General features: G+C 34.8%; 1 protein-coding gene across 13 annotated transcripts in view; it reads right to left on the reverse strand.

Moving 5' to 3' along the window:
* SGCZ (sarcoglycan zeta) overlaps positions 1–20,176 on the reverse strand; it is a 444,851-nt gene that overhangs the window by 171,621 nt on the left and 253,054 nt on the right. Inside the window, exons 1-2 of one of the 13 annotated variants that reach the window (XM_072037150.1) lie at positions 11,231–11,486; positions 8,568–8,624 (exon numbers count right to left, since the gene is read on the reverse strand). The exons of the other annotated variants lie outside the window; for them this stretch is intronic. Coding sequence (XP_071893251.1) covers positions 8,568–8,573 — 6 coding nt within the window. The 5' untranslated portion in view covers positions 8,574–8,624; positions 11,231–11,486. Of the gene's footprint in view, positions 1–8,567; positions 8,625–11,230; positions 11,487–20,176 lie in introns of those variants that run through there. 13 annotated transcript variants of the gene reach the window in all.

The following is a 20,176-nucleotide window of genomic DNA, read 5'->3' on the forward strand; positions in this document are numbered from 1 at the left end:
TCCAGAATTGATGATTGGTTAAATTGATAATAAGATATTGTGCTTGTGTTAATAAAGAGGGAAAAAAAAAAAGTAGTTTGAATATCCTGCTTTCTTGAAATCTCTTTTGCCTGTAATATTTTCTTAAACCACAGACATATCCAAACTACCAATGAAGCGTTCAGGAGTGGAAGATAGAATCACAGAATTTCTAGGTTGGAAGAGACCTCAAGATCATCGAGTCCAACCTCTAAGCTAACACTAACAGTCCCCACTAAACCATATCCCTAAGCTCTACATCTAAACGTCTTTTGAAGACTTCCAGGGATGGTGACTCCACCACCTCCCTGGGCAGCCTGGGTTACCTAGAAGTCCTGATTGCTTCTTTGCATGGGTTCACATACACATATAACAGGCTATATCCTGTTCTCATCTTAGAGTTACACCAAACCAGCATCAGTTACACAATTAGTCTTAGGGAAGAACTGACCTGGTGCATACATGTAAGGCTGTAGACAGCCTTAACTTTTTAAGCTAAGCCCACTGTTTTAGTCCTTAACTCAGAACTCCAAACTCCTTCAAACTCACTCATGAAGGCACATTGTAGCCATTAAACCTCTAAATCCTAGGCATTTATTGGAATCTACATTCCTGTTCGAACCAACATTTTAGGTGGGGAATACTAAAGCAGCAGAGATTATCTCAAGTTCAGAGACAAATGAGTATATTTTCCACACGACTTTTAGCAAAGATAAAGGACTGACAAACACGTTCCATCCTTCTAGACACTGTCAAACACCAACATTTTTTTTTTCCCTACGAAAATCAGTAATGACAGAACTAGGTTTCACTCTGATGTGAAACGATGACTGGCGTCAGAGGTTCATCTCGTTATCACAGGGAAAGTTGCTTTATTTTAATCCCAATCAAGCTATTCTGTTATAGAGTGAACCTATCATTACATTTGATAAGTGTTCTTCACCCTAAATTCATGCACCTCAAGTTCCTCTACAAAACATTTGCCTTTTAGATTCCTTAACTAGCTTGATACTGATTTTCTAAACTTCATGTAGGCCTCTATAACAAGTCAATGTGTAGATTTAAATTTACAGTTCTATTTCAGGTGTGAATCTGCTGAAGATGGTCTTCAGATCATTCCCACTTACACTGCTTAATTCTCAAACCACATGAAAATTGGAGTCTTCTAATGAAGCATCTAATGTACTCTAACCACTAACAGATATTTGGTCCATGGTAAATATGATTCATGACAGTAAAAGCACAGCTCATATTCTGCTCCTTCCAGAAGCAAACTTGTAACTTTATCAAGATGATCGGAAAGTTAATCTTTTCTCATTAAAAGAAAATGCATCCTAAAAGGAGCCTTTCTCATGAGCAATTTCATATCTGTGATGATATAAAAGAAGAAAATGAGCCCAGTAGGTTGAGCAGAGATCAACAAGAAAGGCAGCCACAAACCCAGATGCTACTGCTGCTGTAGAAAGGCAGATTTTTTTTAGTTTACCATCTGGAGTATAATGCTGCCAAGCACATCTTGTGAGTAGTCACTAGTACTGAATCCATTGCTGAGGCATATTACCTAAGATAGCAAAGGACTATACAATGCCAATTCTCTAGTACCAGCAGGAAAGACTAACTGAAATTATCATCTGTGCCATTCTGGAAAAGTCAGAAAACAGCTTTCCATATACACAAGTACAGCCTATGCTTTAAAGTTAGGGATAAGCCTTTCAAAAATGCAATAATAGTACTCGGGTGAACAGTGAAATATATTTGTCAGTTATGTTTTTTGTTTTTCATTTTTTATTTTCCTTTCAAGTATGGCCTATTTACATTATCAATACACAACTTTGGTATGTGGTCACATACCAGATGCTAACGTTTTAGAATGTAAAGAGGATGCAAATAAAACAGCAGAGGCAAATTATACCATAGTGTCTGTATTCTGTTCTCTTTTGCTGTTACATTTCTAGTTTATAAGCACTGATTTGTGTGAATTGAGTCAATCATCAAAAGAAACTAAAATATAACTCATGCAGTCATCAGACTATTCCAGTAGTTATAATTCTACTATGTTCAGAATCTTATCTTTAAAAATCTTAAGACTTCTCAAGCATGATCATTATCAAAACAATGTGGATGCCACAATCGGAGAGGATTGTAAAAGCCCAGTATTTAAGCCTTAACGGACCATCTGAGGATAGACACGTACAGTATTCTGTTCTAATCAAATTTTTATTTCTTTTAAACTGAATACTGTTACCTGCTGACAGAACATGGGTCGTGACTCAAAACGGATATATGACTACAAATATCCCTACTGACAAAGTCCAGTCCCTCAGCTTTTGCTGGGCAGTAACATTACCCTCTCAGAAAGGTTGCTGATTTTATCATCCTTTCAATGCCAGACACTAGTTTTATTGAAGAACATCCAGAAAAGAGCAGAATCATAAATATTCACACACATGCTGTGGGAATAATGACTAAAAGGCATTGTGGAAAATCACATCTACACTAGAGTGCAGGTAGTAGGTAAATAAATAAATAAAGTATTCTTGGCAACAGGAAGTAGTTATTATTTTCCTAAATTGTAAATGAATATATCCTTGTCTTAAGGAGCAGTGTGTGTTTACTCTCTCCAAGGACAGGCAGATTTGGATTTAGACAGTAATGGATTGCTATTTTCTGTTAAGAATCAAGATTACTTCTCCAGTGTAATCTTAAACTGCAATACATAAATTATAGGATGTAATAGACACAATCTATCAATTTGGTCTAGGTTCTATTGTTCTGGATACTTCATGGCCGCATAACCATGCACTGAAATCTCCAGCAAACGACACACAGCATTCCCTTCCAGACCTCTTCCTGCCTAGCAATGCCTGACACATTCAGTGAGCTAATAACAAGACTCCACTCACTATCTTCCCTCATTCCTGTCTGATCACAAAAAAGGAAGCAGTCTTGTAAGACTCCATCCCCGGTCAGATTCCTACAGTACATCATCATGTAAGGCCATTTGTAGTTAAACCCTAGCCAAAAAATGAAGTCTTTCAGAAACTGAAGGTCTGTGCATCAGTGTGATGTGACTAATGTCTTTAAACAGTTATTTTCTGTAGTGGATTTTGATGTGTCAGTGCAGTTATGTCCACAAAATAATGTCACAGCCCTGAATACACTGAAATAAAAACTGATGTAAATTATGTACATCTCTATTGCCTTGGAATCCCTTAATTTATCATAGCACCAACTATCTCCAAAATAGCAATGTGCTCTTTAACTTTTCCTTTTTAGAGATGACTTGTTCTTAAGTACAAGCTCTGAAAGATAAAGTGCTGGTGGTGGCTGGGAAAAGTACCCTTAATAAGATCAGAACACATTTCCTGAACTTTATATATTCTATTTCAGACTTACATAATTGTATCTAGTTTTGGTAACTTGTATAGCAAAGACCATATCCCAGAACTTATTAATTTTTATTATTATTATTATTATTTTTATATGGTATGTTGCTATGTGCTGGCTTTTTCTACCAGACCACAACAAGAGCAGCTTACTTTTTGTTGATTATGTACGGCAACTGCTTGCCAGGTTTCTGAGTTTCCTTTCTTTTGATATGTCCATCAGTCTTTTTGTTTTTCTACAGACATAACTAATTCCCACTGTACCCAAATATATAATCTGGGCTTTCTCCTAAGTAAATTCAAAAATATTTCTTTTCACTGATGCACAAAATGCAGGTTTGATGCACAAAAGGTTAAAAACCCTGCAAGCTGGTTTTTTTTTGTTTGTTTGTTTGTTTTCTCTCCCCCTTTTCTGAAAAGTAAACAATGTAGATGTAGTTTATTCTTATTCTTTAAGTCCCGTATAGTGGTATCCTTCAAAAAATGGTCATGGAGTGTTTTTGAGAAAATGTTTCCCTCTAATTCTCTATTTTTTTTAATTATTAACCTTAACTGACAAAGTATAAGTCTCTGGAATTTAAGGAAAGGCCAAATGATTTCATCAGCTCTGCATCATTGAAAGATGAAAGAGGCTGAAAGATCAGCATGTATGTCTTCCATTTTGAACCTGAGTAAACCTTCTAGTGATGTCAAACTTTTTATTTCAGATTAAGATTTTTTAAGATTTATTTCAGATTAAGATTTATTTTTATTTTTGTCTGAATTCAGTGGGGATATTTATCATAGCTCTACAAATAATTCACAACAGTATTGATATTTTGATATATTAAGAATGTAGGAAGGGGCAGCACCATCAGCAGTGACCGCAGAGCTTAGAAAAATTGAAATACAGATGAGAAAAACTTGAAAGACATTGTTACTGGTGTAAGCTACTAGGGAATTAACATATTACGCCAAATTTTCCATAGTGAATTGAGAAAACATAATCAACATTTTCTAAGGCTTTCTGTACACCCACACTAAATGAAAATTTCCATACTCTACTATCATAACATCATTTTCAAAATAGGTTTAGAACGACTACTTTTTCATCTAAAATAGCTTTACACTAGATTAACCTGCAACAATTTAAACATGGTTCTTTATCTCAATAGTAATATAGCTTGGGATTGGCTTTGCTTTCTCCCAAATAAAGCTATGAAGTTAAAACTCATTAAGCTCCTTGATACAGTTTGCCTGTGCTAGGAAGGATGGAGGTTATTTTTCTTTTTTGTATGACTGTATCAATCACCAGTGTCTTTCATGATGGAAAGAACACAGCATTGTACAAAGGTTATTAGACAAGAACCCAAGCAGGTATTTTACCCTTTTCAAGACCTCTTAAAATAACCATCATTATTCATTTCAAAGAAAGCAAAGTTTACTTCATCCAAACAGACTTCTACCTAGCTGTGTACAAAATGTCATTGTATCCCTTCATGAAAAGGTCTTCTAATGAATGTTGCAGAGCTCATCACAGCACATCTGTATGCTGCAAGATGGGGAGATATTGATTTTTTAGTAGTTAATTGTTGAGGCTGTTAGACTTCTAGCAAGCTTTAGAAAGAAAATGTAAGCTAAAAGGTAAGTCCAACTGTATATGTGAATCTATACTGAGTCACAGAATACCGGAATTTGCTGGAGATGTGAATGTGCCCTAAAACAAGGCATAAAAAAAAGTTTTTTACTTAGAGTCTACCTGTGTCTTCACAACTCTAAGCACATTGATGATGAGGATTTGGAAGAGGAAGAACTCAGAAAATGAGTCAGAGGCTTTACTCAATGATACTCAGAAATCATGTCTTCCAGGATAAATATATATATATATATACACATATATATATATTTTTTTTCCCCTGATATGTCATTGTTAATCCCCACTTAGGTGACAGCTGAGAAATATCTTGGTGGGAGGCAGGTTTCAACTCAGTAATCAAATGAAAATATCTGATCTAACCACAAAGCTAAGATATAATGCTTGACACACTTCTGTCTTGCAGACCATGTTACTAGCACGTTACTAAAAGGGGCAGAAGATGTCTTCATTCTCCTGCAACGAGAAACTGTGGGGCATAAAGACATCCAACAACAAATAGAAATAGATGTTCAGTTAATTATAGATCCTTTGCTATAAAATAGGCTCCTTTCTAAAGGGCCAGAGTCAGGCACATAGACTAGAATTGGCTTTCCATTATTGATAAAAATAAGGAAAAATCTGCTATGAAAAGGGAGCAGGACAACGTCTTGGTGCATTAAACTGAGTTTTCATTACTTGCTAATGCAAGTATTTTGGGACCACTGGGATAATTATATTGAGCATAGGCATAGAACCTGATCAACGTTCAGTTCATCACAGGAACAGAGTAAAAGCTGCATTCATTCTTAACATGAATTCTTAACATTATGTCATACATAACTTGAGAGAGCAGATGTGTTAGCTGATTGAGGTGGACTTCTAGGATGCCAACATGGAGGAACCTCAGGTAGCATAATTTTGCTCCCGTAAAACATCTGGAATATATCTCAAGGGCATAAATTCACCAACACATTATGAGACTTTTTTGGAAAAAAATCCACCAAAAAGTATTGCAAACAAAAAAGCACAGTGGACAGATAATGGTTTGAGAGAAAAACTTAGAAGTATGGTGCTAAAACTTCTGATGTTGTGAATATTAGTAAATCCAAATGTTCCCGTAACTTTCATGCCAGGAAGAGAATGAATGTTAGCGTGACTAAATAGTTCTGGGACCAGGTGTATATGAAGTAACTACATATCCAAATATAGACTGTTCAGTAATGCATTAGATTTGAGATTTTGTTTTAGCAAGTAGTTTTGTGGCAGAAAACTGTGATGTATGTTTTTAAGATAAACACTAATATTTGTTGCATTTCATACTGAAACGATTCAGAGACTGTAGACTTCTGTATTCATTTGTATTGGACTTAACAAAATTTTGCAAGGTGTTGCTCTTTCACAGAAGCCATGGCATTACCTAGGTAAAACTAGATTTTACCATGTTTTCAAGATATCATGTCCCAGCTTGGTCATTTTGTTGCTGATAACTGAACATCCAAAATTGGGACTTCCTGACTCAGAAAAATTTGTCCAAGGTTATTAAGCCTTTAAATTACAGATTTTTTCTCTAATATCAGTAATCCATGTACAGAAACAGTCCAGACTGCTTTGTGAAATCTGCACTAAGTTCCTTTAGGAATACCACAGGCACATAAATTAGGTACCTGTGAATTTATTTCTTTGATTTAATTTTCTTTTACTAAACAGAACACTGAAAATAAGAAAATAAGTTTGTTGTAAAATCAGCAAAAAAGTTCTGAACCTTCTAAAAGATTATTTTGATTGATATACAAGTTTCTCAAGGGGGGCAGAAAAACAGTGAAATATAGTATGTGACACAATGGATCACAACTTTTTATTTGTAGAGAACACTTGATTTTGTAACTACAGAAAAATATTTAGAGATTTTAAAACTACCGTGCTGTTTCATAAAAGAGACCCACTAAGTGAATGGGAACCATAATGCTGAACACAACCTGTTTTATAAGAAAATTCAGGCGCCAAATCTTTGAAATCAATAGGTTCAGCAGATGTACTTGCTTGTTTAAAATAAAGCTTATGCTTAAATATGTCTTTCAAAATATAGTGAATATAACTGTGGTCATAAACTGACCTATAGTGTACTCTCATAGTTTTGAGAGTGGCGTAAATTAAAGACAAAATTTTTAAAACACATTTCCAATTCAGCAAAAAATAAATTGTTAAATCGTGAAAACAAACAAACAAACAAACAAACAAACAAACAAACAAAAACTTTCCCAAACTTAAACTGAGGCTCTAAAGCACTATCCTAAATTAAGATCCAAATGGGAAGTGCACAAGAACACTGTTACTTCAATAAGCCTTTGAAAATTTGATTGTAATTTTTGGACATACTCTTCCTATTCCTACAGGCATAGTACGCAATGACATATGATTATCCTAGATGACCAAACTGAGCAACATGAGACAGAAATGCTGACACTAACAAGTGTATTATCACAGCAGTTTTATGCTGTACATCTTCAATGCTGATCAGCAGAATAAAGAACCAGGTTATATATATCAGAAGGGAACCAAACACATTAATGAAAATGCCAGACACACTGCATGGCTTTTTATACTTCTCTAGTTTTTATTTTTTTAATATGTTTTTGCAATAATCACTGTAAAAGATGTGAGAGTTTCTTATTTTTTAAAAATATGCTAACATGATTCATGAAATAAAATTAAATAAAAAATCCGTTGCTAGTTTATAATTTATTACATCATTTAAAACTACCAGAGTAAATGCCAACACTTTTGCTTTAAAAAATATATATATATTTTTAATTATAATCATCTTTCTTTCTTACCCTTCTATATTCATATATTTTTTGATCTTTAAGTTCAGCAAATATGTATGCAAACTATTTCCATAATCACAGCAAATACAGCAAACATGCATGTATATTGTGAGTTGTCTGTATTTTTATAGGAAACAGAGCACACAGTTTCTAACCATTTAATTTGAGGGCAATGGAGGAAAAAATGGAAAATTTGGGAAAAAATAACAAAGCATTAATTAAATCAAAAGCAAAACAAGTTAGATGGTTATAAATAATATCAAATAAACTAAATAAACATATTTAGTTTGGTTACATACCTGAATTATATGCAACTATTATGTAAACCAATAAAATTTCAAATCTATTTAGCAATGATTAAGAGCTATCAAGGAAGTGAGTGCACTGGTTATCACAAAATCTACATACACATGCAACATCTACTTACTGCTGTTGAATTGAAATGCAGTCCCTTCGAAAATAGTTCTGTGAATATGATATCAACTCATGTTGATAAGTGTTAGTACTATCAAAACCTGTTCAATTCATCATAAAGTATTCTAAAGTATTCTAAAGAGACTCACACATACACAAAGAACACACTGCAAAATGCCTGTAGGTAACACCAGTCATCTAACACCAGTACTAACAGAGTACACGAGTACGGTTTAAAGGAAAAATTACTGAGTTGCACCACCTGCATGCCACCAATGTAACCAGGGATGTCTGCACACTGCTCTCTACCTGCATACTCCGGTAGTAATGCTGGTGGTTGGCCACACAGATCCACACTCCACACACCTGTGGAAAAAAAGTACTACAGCTATTCTCTAGCACATCCCAGGTGAGCTCTGCGGTAGCTGCTATAAAGGGTACTTAGGACCACTGGACTCCAACTATGTTTGAAAATGAGAATCTAGAAATTCAGCTCTTAACATGAGTGAATAGTCAAAATTGATGCATTTCTCCAAAAACATTTATTTTTTACTCTCTCACAAACACATTAAAAAATTCTTCATTAAATCTAGCTGATAGAGAAAATTACTATTCTAAGAAGGTATCCATCAGAATTTTTACAATCAGCCTACTAACACCAATATTGCCTTGGAAAATTATGGAGAATTTCTGCCTAAAGCAACATTGAACAATGTATATTCTTCCATAAGAAAACTGAATATTTTTTCATTTTTCAGATAAAGAGAATTTCTAAGTAACAGATACATTTGCATAGCTTTAATATGTAAAGCTATCTAACTCATGGAAGTTATATTTATTTTGCAATGATATAGCAAACTATCTCCTACAACAATCTTTAGTGCAGTGCAAGTGTGCTTAAAGACTGAAATATTTACAGTATTTCCATTAATTCCTATAAAATACCAGAGAACCTGGTTCATGTCATAACTTCTATCTCTTGTTTTCTTGCAGTCAGCCTGGATTTGTTCAGCTCAAAGATTAATGAATGCTATACAGTCGGCAAATATTTCATCCTGTCATTTATGATCCTTTTGTAGCTACATGAATTTCTGTAGGGTGATACTGCAAATTGGTTGCCGTATTCAAAATTTATTTGATGACAGATAAAAAACAAACAAACAAACAAAAAAAACTATTAGGGCTGTTTGTTCAAGATTCTGTATTTGTTTTATCCATTTTTCCTCATCTATTCTGAGCACAAGATACTTTTATTCTATCTGAAATCTAAACCAATCTTTCCCTGCAATTTGTTTTTAAAATTTCGTAGGTTCTTGATGTAGTAATTGCCACTAGTATCATCTCCCATTTACTTAGATTAGTTTTTTCATGATTTTAGCTAGTGTGGCTTACCCAGGAGTAATGAGGTGAATTGCACTGCATTATGTTACTGCAGTTAACCCAATGATTGAGACCGCAACGTTAATGAAACTTTGGCCACTCTTTCATGCTAAAGCAACCTTAACAATATGCACATTTCCTTATTACACAGTCTATTCTCAATTCTTAATTCTTTGATCAGCAATCTGAACTACAATAATCTAGACAATAACAGCTAAAACGCCATTTTATAATGCTGCAATTCCCATTTAACTTATTTCTACTGCTGTCACCTGAGAAACTATCATAATGATTCTGCAACTGCTAGATTAAATATTTGTTTCCAGTGGTGGATACCACTTTCTGTCTCCTGTTCAGGGCAACTAGAACTTAATGAATATTTGACTTAGCATTAAAAGAGCACTGCATTTTAAACTAATACATTTCACTTTTAGGATTAGTGACAGACAAACCTGTAAGGAAGAGAAAAGGGTCTTATTTAGGGCAAAATTTAACACTTCAAGATACAGTCGGTCGATAACTATAACTATAACTATATATAATTTTATTTTTTCTTAGCAATTGCACTAGAATTTTATGTTGCTAGTGTAGCATCTGCCAAGGTAAAGAAGAGGCATGATGGCTATTTATACATTTCTAAAAGAATAAGGAAGAATTGAACCTGGAAATATCACTCATTTTTAGCCTTCATTTTTTTCCTTTTTATATATTTTTAAAGTTTTTTTTTTTTCTTTTAACAATCCTAACTAGAAATGTTATTTTATTTTCCAATTCTTGTTGGAAACTTACTAGAAATTGACAGATGTAATTGATTATACTATATAATCAATTTAGTATTCTCTGATCACATTATATTTCACCTTTTTTGTACAGTTAAGTTTCAATCCATCTGTATATCTTTTTTTTTTTTTTTTTTGAGGGAGGGGGAAGGGGACAGCAGTGATATTCTTCAAAACTCACTGACAAAGACTGCACTTGCTTCTAATTTACAGATGGCGTTTTGACCCAAATACTTCTAGATATTTAGTGGTTTTGTACAAGTTACCAAATAAGAGGTACTTCTATTCTGAGGCAGAAAATAATGAACTCATTACCCTGAAAACAGAGGAAAATCCTGTACGAGTATAATAACCTTTTGTGGCATAAAAAATAATAGGAAGAACTATCTTAACATTTTAATAACCTTTAAAATACTTTTAATAACCTTTAATAACAATTCATGTTAGAAAATATAACAAGCAGTAAAGCAGTATCATCTTCACAGCTTTGAAATGCAGTAGTTACCAGAGAAAAAAGGTTCTATCAGTTACTCATGGGTGGTGAAAAAATTGAGAAAAAAATGGAGCCCGTGGAAACTGTGAAGTCTACTGGGGACCTAGGTGGGTAGTTAGTGACTCTTTGTCCCCAGCCACTATTGTTTTACCTTCCCTTCTAGCTCCACAGATCTCTCTGCACTACCTATCATCTCCCTTGTGTCCATAGACACTTTTGCTCTCCTGCTCTGCAGTTACACTTCATTCCCTCTCCTTGTGGTCCATCTCAATCCTCTCAGATAGTTCCCCTTAAACACAGAAGGGAAAAAGGTAGCTTACTTATTCCAAGAAGGATAAAGTCCAGAAGAGGAATGGAGAGGTGTAGATTGTCCCTGAGACCGACTGGAGGACTGACAAACTGCCCCTGATGCTTTTAGGCAAAAGAGGTTACAGCAAGGTTAACAAGAAAACAAGACTGGTTAGATTTAAGGTTAGGAACAAAACAGGAGCCTATTCCAAATCTTTTCATGACCTTTCTTCCTCCCTCAGAGGGAGGAAGCCACTTGGCAATTTCTTCCCTCCCCCTAAAATGTTCGAAATAACTCTGTCACTACTCATGCTCTATTTTTCAGCTGTTTCTAGTGAACAACACAAGACACGTACAAATGTAGACTAGTCTAATAATAATTCATGCCAGACGCAGCTGCACTGGGATTGAGAGTGGAGAAGCAACATGCAGCAGCATGGCAGATCTCCCAGTCACGTAACCTGGAGAGCGTGCACCGCATCTCACAGTGCCTTTACAGCTTCGGTTACCCTTTCTCCCAGTGTATTTACCCCTGTGTTACTATTACACCATACACAGTATTCTGTAAAGATAAAGGCTGCTATTAAGCCACAAAAGCACACAGCTGATATGCCACTTAAATAACACTAAGCTTATAATATCAATTTCTGAAATCTGGCCCATGAAATATAAATTAAGATTAATTTCTCTAGCAGAGTTATTTAATGTACCACTATCTTAGCAGAAAACTGCAGCTCTAGTAACAGAGATCTGCATCACTGGACTATCCTGAAAAAGAACTATTATCTGCTACAGTATTTTTAAAGTATGCTAATATCTCAGCAGATAATGATCAAATTTTAAAATACCCTCGTATCTTCATACAAGACAAGTATGCCATATCTTTGTGTAAGACAAGTTTGGTTTATGTCATCAAGGTTTTGTGCTGCACAAGCAGTTAAGCTGGTGATTTCTTTTAAAACAAGAAATATCTTTTCTAATTTTGGTTCTATGATGAACATTTTAAAATACTAACAACAAAACAACATAGATGATGTTGAATGGAAACAAATCTGTCTGAAGTGAAAATAATTTGCAAAGAAATAGTTGCAGCAACCAGGCACAGGCAGTTACTTACATTGTCCACTGCAGAAGTCTTAGCTAAGGCACATATAGAAATTTATGTTCCTTAAAATACAGAGTTATTTTGTGTGACATGCTTTCTTCTATGGTCTAGTCATATATAGTGTCCTGTATCTTCTTTCCCTAAATTTCAGAATAAGGTATTACCAAAACAAGTGATCACAGGCTTCAATTACAGCTAATTAATAAATACTAAGTTGCATTCACTGTTTCTTTTGACCTTTCACATTTATTTTATGACAAAAAAGAAGTCCCAAATTTGTTTTGTTTTATGCTCTCTTTATATATAAATGTACACAGTTACTTTTAAAGAAAATACGTATTTTCTTATATTGTTGGTAGAAATATTTATAACCAAAGGTTGAAAAGCCTTATAGCCTTTCCTTTATTACCATTAACATCTAATTTATAACAACTGGGAGGGGAAGGTAAGGTAGGCAGATAACTCCTCCCCCTCTTTTTTTTTCTTCTTACTGTAATGCTGTAATAACATCTGAAACCAGCATTGCTGACATTTTCTAAGTAAAAAGAATATGACCAGTCATTTACTTTGTTGTTGTTTGTTTGTTTCTTTGTTTTTTGAACTAGTCTCTGATTTATCCAAAGTAAAATGATTCCAGAGAAATCCAGAGTGCTGTAAAAACTCATGAAATATTTACAGAGGTAGAAATTTAAGACTATAGTTGATTATTCTTTTTTTTTTTTTTTTTTTTTTCAGCAGATCAGGAGACTTTGATTTCCCTGAATTTCTTTGTACTTTGAATATAAAACAGAAATCCTTTGACCTCCTCTATATTTCCCTAGTGTATGGGCTATATCATATGATATATCAATCACTCTGAAGATGTATTGTACTTGTCGCTTAACAAATGATTGAATCTATATAGGGAAATGTTTAGAGGCTGCTAATCTGCTATCTTTCTGGTAAGTCATTTCAAGTGCTTCCATGGTCTACTCTATTATTCTTCTCAAACTGAATTTAAAACTTAGTATCAAGGGGCTTCTCTGAAGCTACTTTTTTAATTTAATAATTACCAAACATCACAGAGACATTAATAATTAACATATTACTTTCCTTCTCATTTGCTTGTAATCTATTCCTCCAATCCTAGTTCCTGCAGAGGGTGAATTTAAATGTAACTCATTAAAATGTCAAAAGCAACAGTAAGCACAATTTTTCACTGCAGAGCAAACAGTGATCTATCTGTTGAAAGATTTAATCTTTTTTTTTCTTTTTGTTATTTTGAATTTGTGTTAATAATGTGTTAAACTCATTTATAACTGACACTATATTAAATATTCCAACTAAAGACAAATACAACAAAAACATGATTTTTGACAAATCATACTTTACCAAAGCAACTGTTTCTATAATCAAATGACTTGTTCTGTAGTTGATGTCATTTATCTTGATCTTAGCAAAACTTTTGGATACTGTCTCACATTGTATCGTGGTAGCCAAAGTAAGGACGTGTTGACAGTGTGAACTGGAAAATGGATGGGAAATTGGCCAAACCACCAGTGTCACAGGAAGGATCAGGGAGGAAGCATACATACAAGTGAAAGAAAGATACTGACTAGCAATACCATACGACTAAAGAGCACATTGTTTCACTCAACATCAAAATCAACTAATCCCAAACTTTTGTCTGATAGCAGTTACACTGAAACTCTAACAACCTTCTGTTATTCACTTTGTGACAGCATAAGCTCATGTGTTGCCTAAAACATGTGGTTTACATCTAAAACATGCATGCAGTTGTTTTCTCAGATTATACTTCTCTCACAGTCAAGATTATCCGAACAGCTCATAGTTTGAGAGACAACACAATATAACGGACTAAACAAATTGAGTCTATTGAGCCTAAAACTGTTTGGAGTCACTGTTAATGAATCATAGAATCACAGAATGGATTGGGTTGGAAGGGACCTAGTTCCAGTCTCTCTGCCATGAGCAGGGACACTTCTCACTACACCAGGTTGCCAAAAGCCCCATCCGGCCTGGCCTTGGATGGGGTATCCACAGCTTCTCTGGGAAACCTATAAACCTATTGCAGTGCCTCACCACCCTCTGAGTGATGAATTTCCTCCTAAGATCTCATCTAAATCTCTTCTCTTTTAGTTTAAAAATGTTACTCCTTGTTCTATCAATAGACTCATGAAGTGGCACATAATTACATCTGAGAGTCCAGTAATAAACATTGCCTGAACAGACATGCAGGGAAGTTCTATAGTTTTCCTTTTCTTAGGTCTGTACTGTGCTGATGTACCTGCAGAGTTGTACAGGCATACTATTAATTCAGACAGTATAAACAAGTCTCCCAATTTATTATTTTAGATGTATCTAAATATGTATTTGAGTGTATATAAAGTAGTGGTAGAGATTTGTAAATTATTATATGTTTGCTATTACATGCCATTTATGACCTGTACATAGTTATTAATCTGATGGGTAGAGATTTAATCCTTCTGAAAGGGAAATGCCAGTAACAATTGTCATCGAACTTTTTAAACGAACAAGAACTTTCTCAAAACTACAAAAAAAAAAAAAAATTCAATTTTCATGTGATGAAAAAGGCCACCTTACCTCACTGGATTTTACATCCTGATGAATTTTGCTTAATATTCATTAGCATTTTGTGAATGTTCAGAAAAAATTATCAAGGATGTTCATGAAGAATGTCCACAGATTGTTCACACAGTGGTTAACGGACTTGAAAAATTGCAATGCTCTGTAAGTTATAGAAAAAAATTATGATTTTTTAATATTTAATCCTATTCCATGTCATGGTTTAAATGTAAGTGGAGAAAGGGTCAACCAGAGCAAAGAAGAATGCATAATACTCATATGCATAGCATATATTCACTGAGTGAATGATATTTAATATTTTCCGATCAGCTGCTGTTTAGGCACAGTGTACAACTCTAAGTGCCAATTCTGTTCATTCACATATGCTTTTAAATTTTAGGGCTTTAAAGTGCAGAGTTCTCAGTAAATCATGGCAATTACCATAAAATGGACATGGACGTGGCCTGTTAAACAGTAAAATAGCACCAGAAATGTTAGATATTTTTACAACAAAAGAAGTAATTGAACAGCACTCTAAAACAAAGGACGGTGTTATTTCTCCTTAAGACGCTTATTATTTTACCACATCTTGCATCACTATTTATGACTGTTTAATTAGGAGTTAATTCTCCACCATTATCAGACAATTGCTATATAAATTGCGTAAGCTGAAAAGCCATTACTGCAAAATCATTAAAAAACTGAAGCAAAGTTCCCATTGGACTGAATAAAAGAATTTCAACTACAACAATTAACTAAAAGTCCCTTTCTTTTCATTTTCCAACTTCACCTACATTTGGAGTTTAATTATTTTGAATTCTAACTTTATAAAAGCTGAAATAATTCCATGGAAGGCATCAGAGCAAATTTCTCATACCACAGAAAGTTTCAGAACATGTTCTTTAATTCAGTATAGATTTTTGCAAAGCTTCCAGAAAGCACAAAAGCACAGTTCTATAAATCTACATCAAGGTAACACTGCAGTGCTCAAAGAAATAAATCCTACCACAACCATGTGTATTGAAGTCACTAATTTGTTATTCAAGGTAACTTTACAAATTACTTTTAGGGAAACCACTGTTGCCATACCAAAATGCAATGCTTTATCAAGAAATGTAAGTGAATCATTTTCAAGCCATACAATATCATTTTATGGTTTTTAAATTCTGAAGCAAGTTCCTAATTGTGTTCTATTGCCTGTAAATGATTGACTGAAAAAATGCATATTACATGATTTTGCAGATTCCTTTTTTTTTCTTTTTTTTTTTTTTTCTTTTCTTTTTGATTCTTCATGTTTTCTATGGCTTTTCACTGAAGCAAGCCATACAATGTTTTGAATACACACATGTTGTTCTATACAAAGCTACAGATCACCTGCCTCACATATTGTATTTCAGGATAGTGCCAAGCTGAAGGCATTTGAAGAGAACCCCACACCACCCAACTCCTTCTGCAGACTCATAATTCCTTGCAGTTTATAGGAAAACGGAGCACCCCACATCATACTAAGGGTTAATTACAAGTGAACGAGCAGGCCTGTGTGGAAAGAAAAACACAGATATGGCAGAAAAAGCTTCTTCAGAATAAATCCTATAAAAAGAATACTACTACTTCTGCAGCAGAATTAGTGTCCCAAAGTAGCTTTCAGAGTTGCAAACGAGCAGCGTAATTTCACAAAATAGCCTGAAAAGGAAACTGCAGAGTGGTAACATGGTGGCTTTGAAACTTTGCTGCTAACAAACAACAAGCCCATTCATTCCTTATTGCTTTCATACCTACTGAATAGTTGTGGCACAAATAACTAAAAATTCAACAAATCAAGAAGTACTATATTTCATTTCTAGAGCCTGCGTGTTAAGTGACATGAATGTTTAGTGCATACGTTACACTTGGCTCTTTTTCAAGAAACGTAATTCATATGTGTCCCTATACAAATAATATTTGTTGAAACTAAGTTTCACTACGCCTATATGATACCAATTGAGCTGCTGGAAGTTTTGGCACAATTAGACTGTGTCTCAGAAGTTGTTTTATGGAACAACCACTGAAACTACCACACTTACCACTGTAATAGTTTATGCTATTATGATATATTTCACTATTTGAAATTATCTTCTCATATGAGACTACTAAATAGATCTAATACTATGACACTATTTTTCAACATATCTTAGATTTCATTGTAGAAAGCCTGCCCTACCTCGGTTTAACTGCATTATGCAGTTATTGCAAGATTTCTTTAAATTTACTTCACTTCTAAAGCAGATAATAAAGAGTATTATGTCTTCTCAGATCTAGAACTGAAAGAAATGAAGAGTCAGTGCATTTGATTTGCCCTTATTTGTCTACAGTAAAAAGTTACTTCTTTTGCAAAGAGAATCCTGTAGTTGCTGAGTTCACAACAGCTGCCAATAGGCGTTCTATGGAACACATTTTTGTGGTGATTTAACATAAATGAGAACTCTTTAACACACCTTAGGGAAGGTGATGTGCGTAATGAAATACATGGTGTTCAGTTCTGCCCTTCTGAATGTGCACTCAGTCTTTACTGACAAAAGGAATGAAAAAAAAGCTGAGGCTGTGGACTTTCTGCAAAACTTATATTAAGTCTGAAATAGCTTATTTGACCCCAAACTTTTAAAATATACATCCTCTAATCAAAGACATAAAACAGTGTTATACAATGCTGACTGTAATCATGAAATCTGTGCATTGTGATGGCCACAGACAACGCCCATAATTCGTTCAGAATTCCGTATTATTACTTCAACTGAGGGAGCACCAAAACACCAGTCAAGGTTTCTGTCAGACCCTACAAAATAGAATAGTTTGCTTGGAAGGTTGGAAGGTCAAGGTGAACAGCCACTCCAACTGCCGGACCTCTTCAGGGATGACCTGAAGTTAGAGCATATTGATGAGGGCATTGTCCAAAACTCTTGAGCACTGACAAGAAGAGACATCACTACCTCTCCAAGAAGACTGTTCAAAGACTTGACAACCTTCACAGGAAATAAATGTTTCCTGATGTCCAGTCTGAACCTTTCCTGGTGCAATGCTCTGCTCTTCCTGCATGTCCTCAGTTCTCAGGGAGCAGCAGCTGACACCTCCCTCTCTGCTTCCCCTCCTCAGGATGTTGTAAATAGCAAACAGAAAACAAAAACAAACAAACAAAAAAGAAAAAGGGGGGGGGGGGGGGGGAAGGAAAGTGAAAGAGGAAAACATGAAAGCCAGGAGATGGCAATAGCAGCCCACAGCCTGGGTGATGAGAGCTGCATGCAGCACTGCCTTGCCCTGGGTCAAGATGTGGTCTCAATGCCATCAAATCTGCAGCAGCAGCTCTACTGGTTCCTGCTATTTCTGCTACCCCCTTTGCCATGGGGAAAATGAACTGGCAGGAGAAAAATAGATTTATACATGTACAACAATTAAAAGATTTATTTATTTATTTATTATAGTTCCTTGCAGTTCCTTGTTCTGCTCGCCTATGCAATGAATAGACTCTGAAGTCAGATCTGAATAGGCAGGCAGCCTACAGTGTTGAAGGGACAGAACCATGTAGTGAAAATGTAGTTCTTTCCCCCATGGCATAAAAGAAATACCAGAAGTAAATAGCTGGAAAGCAGAAAACAAAGTTTATAGGAAAAAACAATATCATTTATTAGCCCAACTTGTATAGTTAAAGGGATGAACTCACACGCTTACTCAGGCCTGAAGCACAAGGAAATAGAAATTGCGTACAATGGCTTTGACTGAACCATAATGATGTTAATCAGCTAGATAATGTGACAGACAAGCATGGTTAGTACCTGTGGAGCAGAAGAGATATTAGGAAGGGAATAAGAGAGTCATTTGCTTTGGAGGAACTGCAAGAAAGAGAAAGATAGTTATTATCTATGGAAATTATGGGTGATCTGAGTGAGAGGTGTGAGAAAAATTCTAATGTCATAAAACCAGTATTTAAACTGATCTCATTCTTTCTGCATCTTTTGTTGCTGCCAGTTTTAGTTCCAAGAATTGTTTGCTGAATTTATTCTGTGAGTTTCCCTTCAGAATTACAGATCTGAAACAAGGTCTGAAATGGAACACTATTTTGTGACAAATGTTCTCCAACCAGTAACTGAGAATTTCTGCCCTTTACTGTCTATATCAATTTGTTTTGAAACATGGAGATTATGTGACAAGCACACCCTTCCTGTGATAACTGTAAAATATATTTTACATAGTCTTGTATGCATAAGACCCATTAATTATACAGTATTCTCCCAGCATAACAGGGAAATATATTTTCCTTTCTGAAAACTTCCTTTCTTCCAAGAGGGAAACCAATAAATATTGTTAAAAACAAGCAAACAAACAACCAAACAAAAAGACTGCCATGGATATCTTCTTAACAAAATCAAAGAACCTTGATGCTATCTCACCTCCCTGCCCTAACTTTCGGATTCTGAGGCTAATCACCATCATTACTTTCAGTTCCTATACTCTCCTGGGAAAGTCTGAAGGACGTAAATCTGGGCCTGCCTCTTCTTTCACTCTCAGACATCCTCCTGTCAAACTGTGTTTAACAATCAATTCAGACTTAGTCTGGCCAATCTACAGTATCTTTTACATACAACCCTTTATTGCTCCTTGCTTAATAAAGACTATCATAAAGGTAGTTCATCATGATACACAGTGATGAGGAAAGAATGGGAATGAGGAAGATATAAAGCAAAGCAACTCTATAAGTACTGGACTCATAATTCCAGGTAGCCTGCAGTCCATGTCTCACTGATTTTGGTGTTAAACAAAACCAAGTGACTGGAGCTCTTCCATGTTGTTCAAGCGTATGGAAGGGCTCTCTCCAAAGTGATTTTTTCCACAACTATGAAAGTAAGATCTGTCAATGAAGATCTGATTTGAAAATCTGCCCCTTTACTTGAGATATTTATAGGGTCTCTTGTCTGTAGACCTCCTTATTTTCACAGAATCTTTAGGAACTGAATAATTTTTGTGACTACTCTTTGGAACTGGTCAATAAGTTCCACTGTTAAAGAAACAGATGTATAAACCCTATAATATGTGGTCAGAGTCTTTGTTTCTTAGGAATCAGTACTGCAAATATGGACAAACATACACTGTAAATAAAAATACTTAAAATATTTCATAGTCATTTCATAATTATTTCATAATTGCTCTATTTCACAGACTTCCCTTTTTTTGCTTAATATATGATTGACTGAGAAAGCCAAAGTAAAATGTTTCCCATGACAATAATATTGCTTAGGTCTATTTATACAATGTCATT

The sequence above is a fragment of the Anas platyrhynchos genome, chromosome 4, assembly GCF_047663525.1.
Source record: "Anas platyrhynchos isolate ZD024472 breed Pekin duck chromosome 4, IASCAAS_PekinDuck_T2T, whole genome shotgun sequence".
Taxonomy (NCBI): Eukaryota; Metazoa; Chordata; class Aves; order Anseriformes; family Anatidae; genus Anas; species Anas platyrhynchos.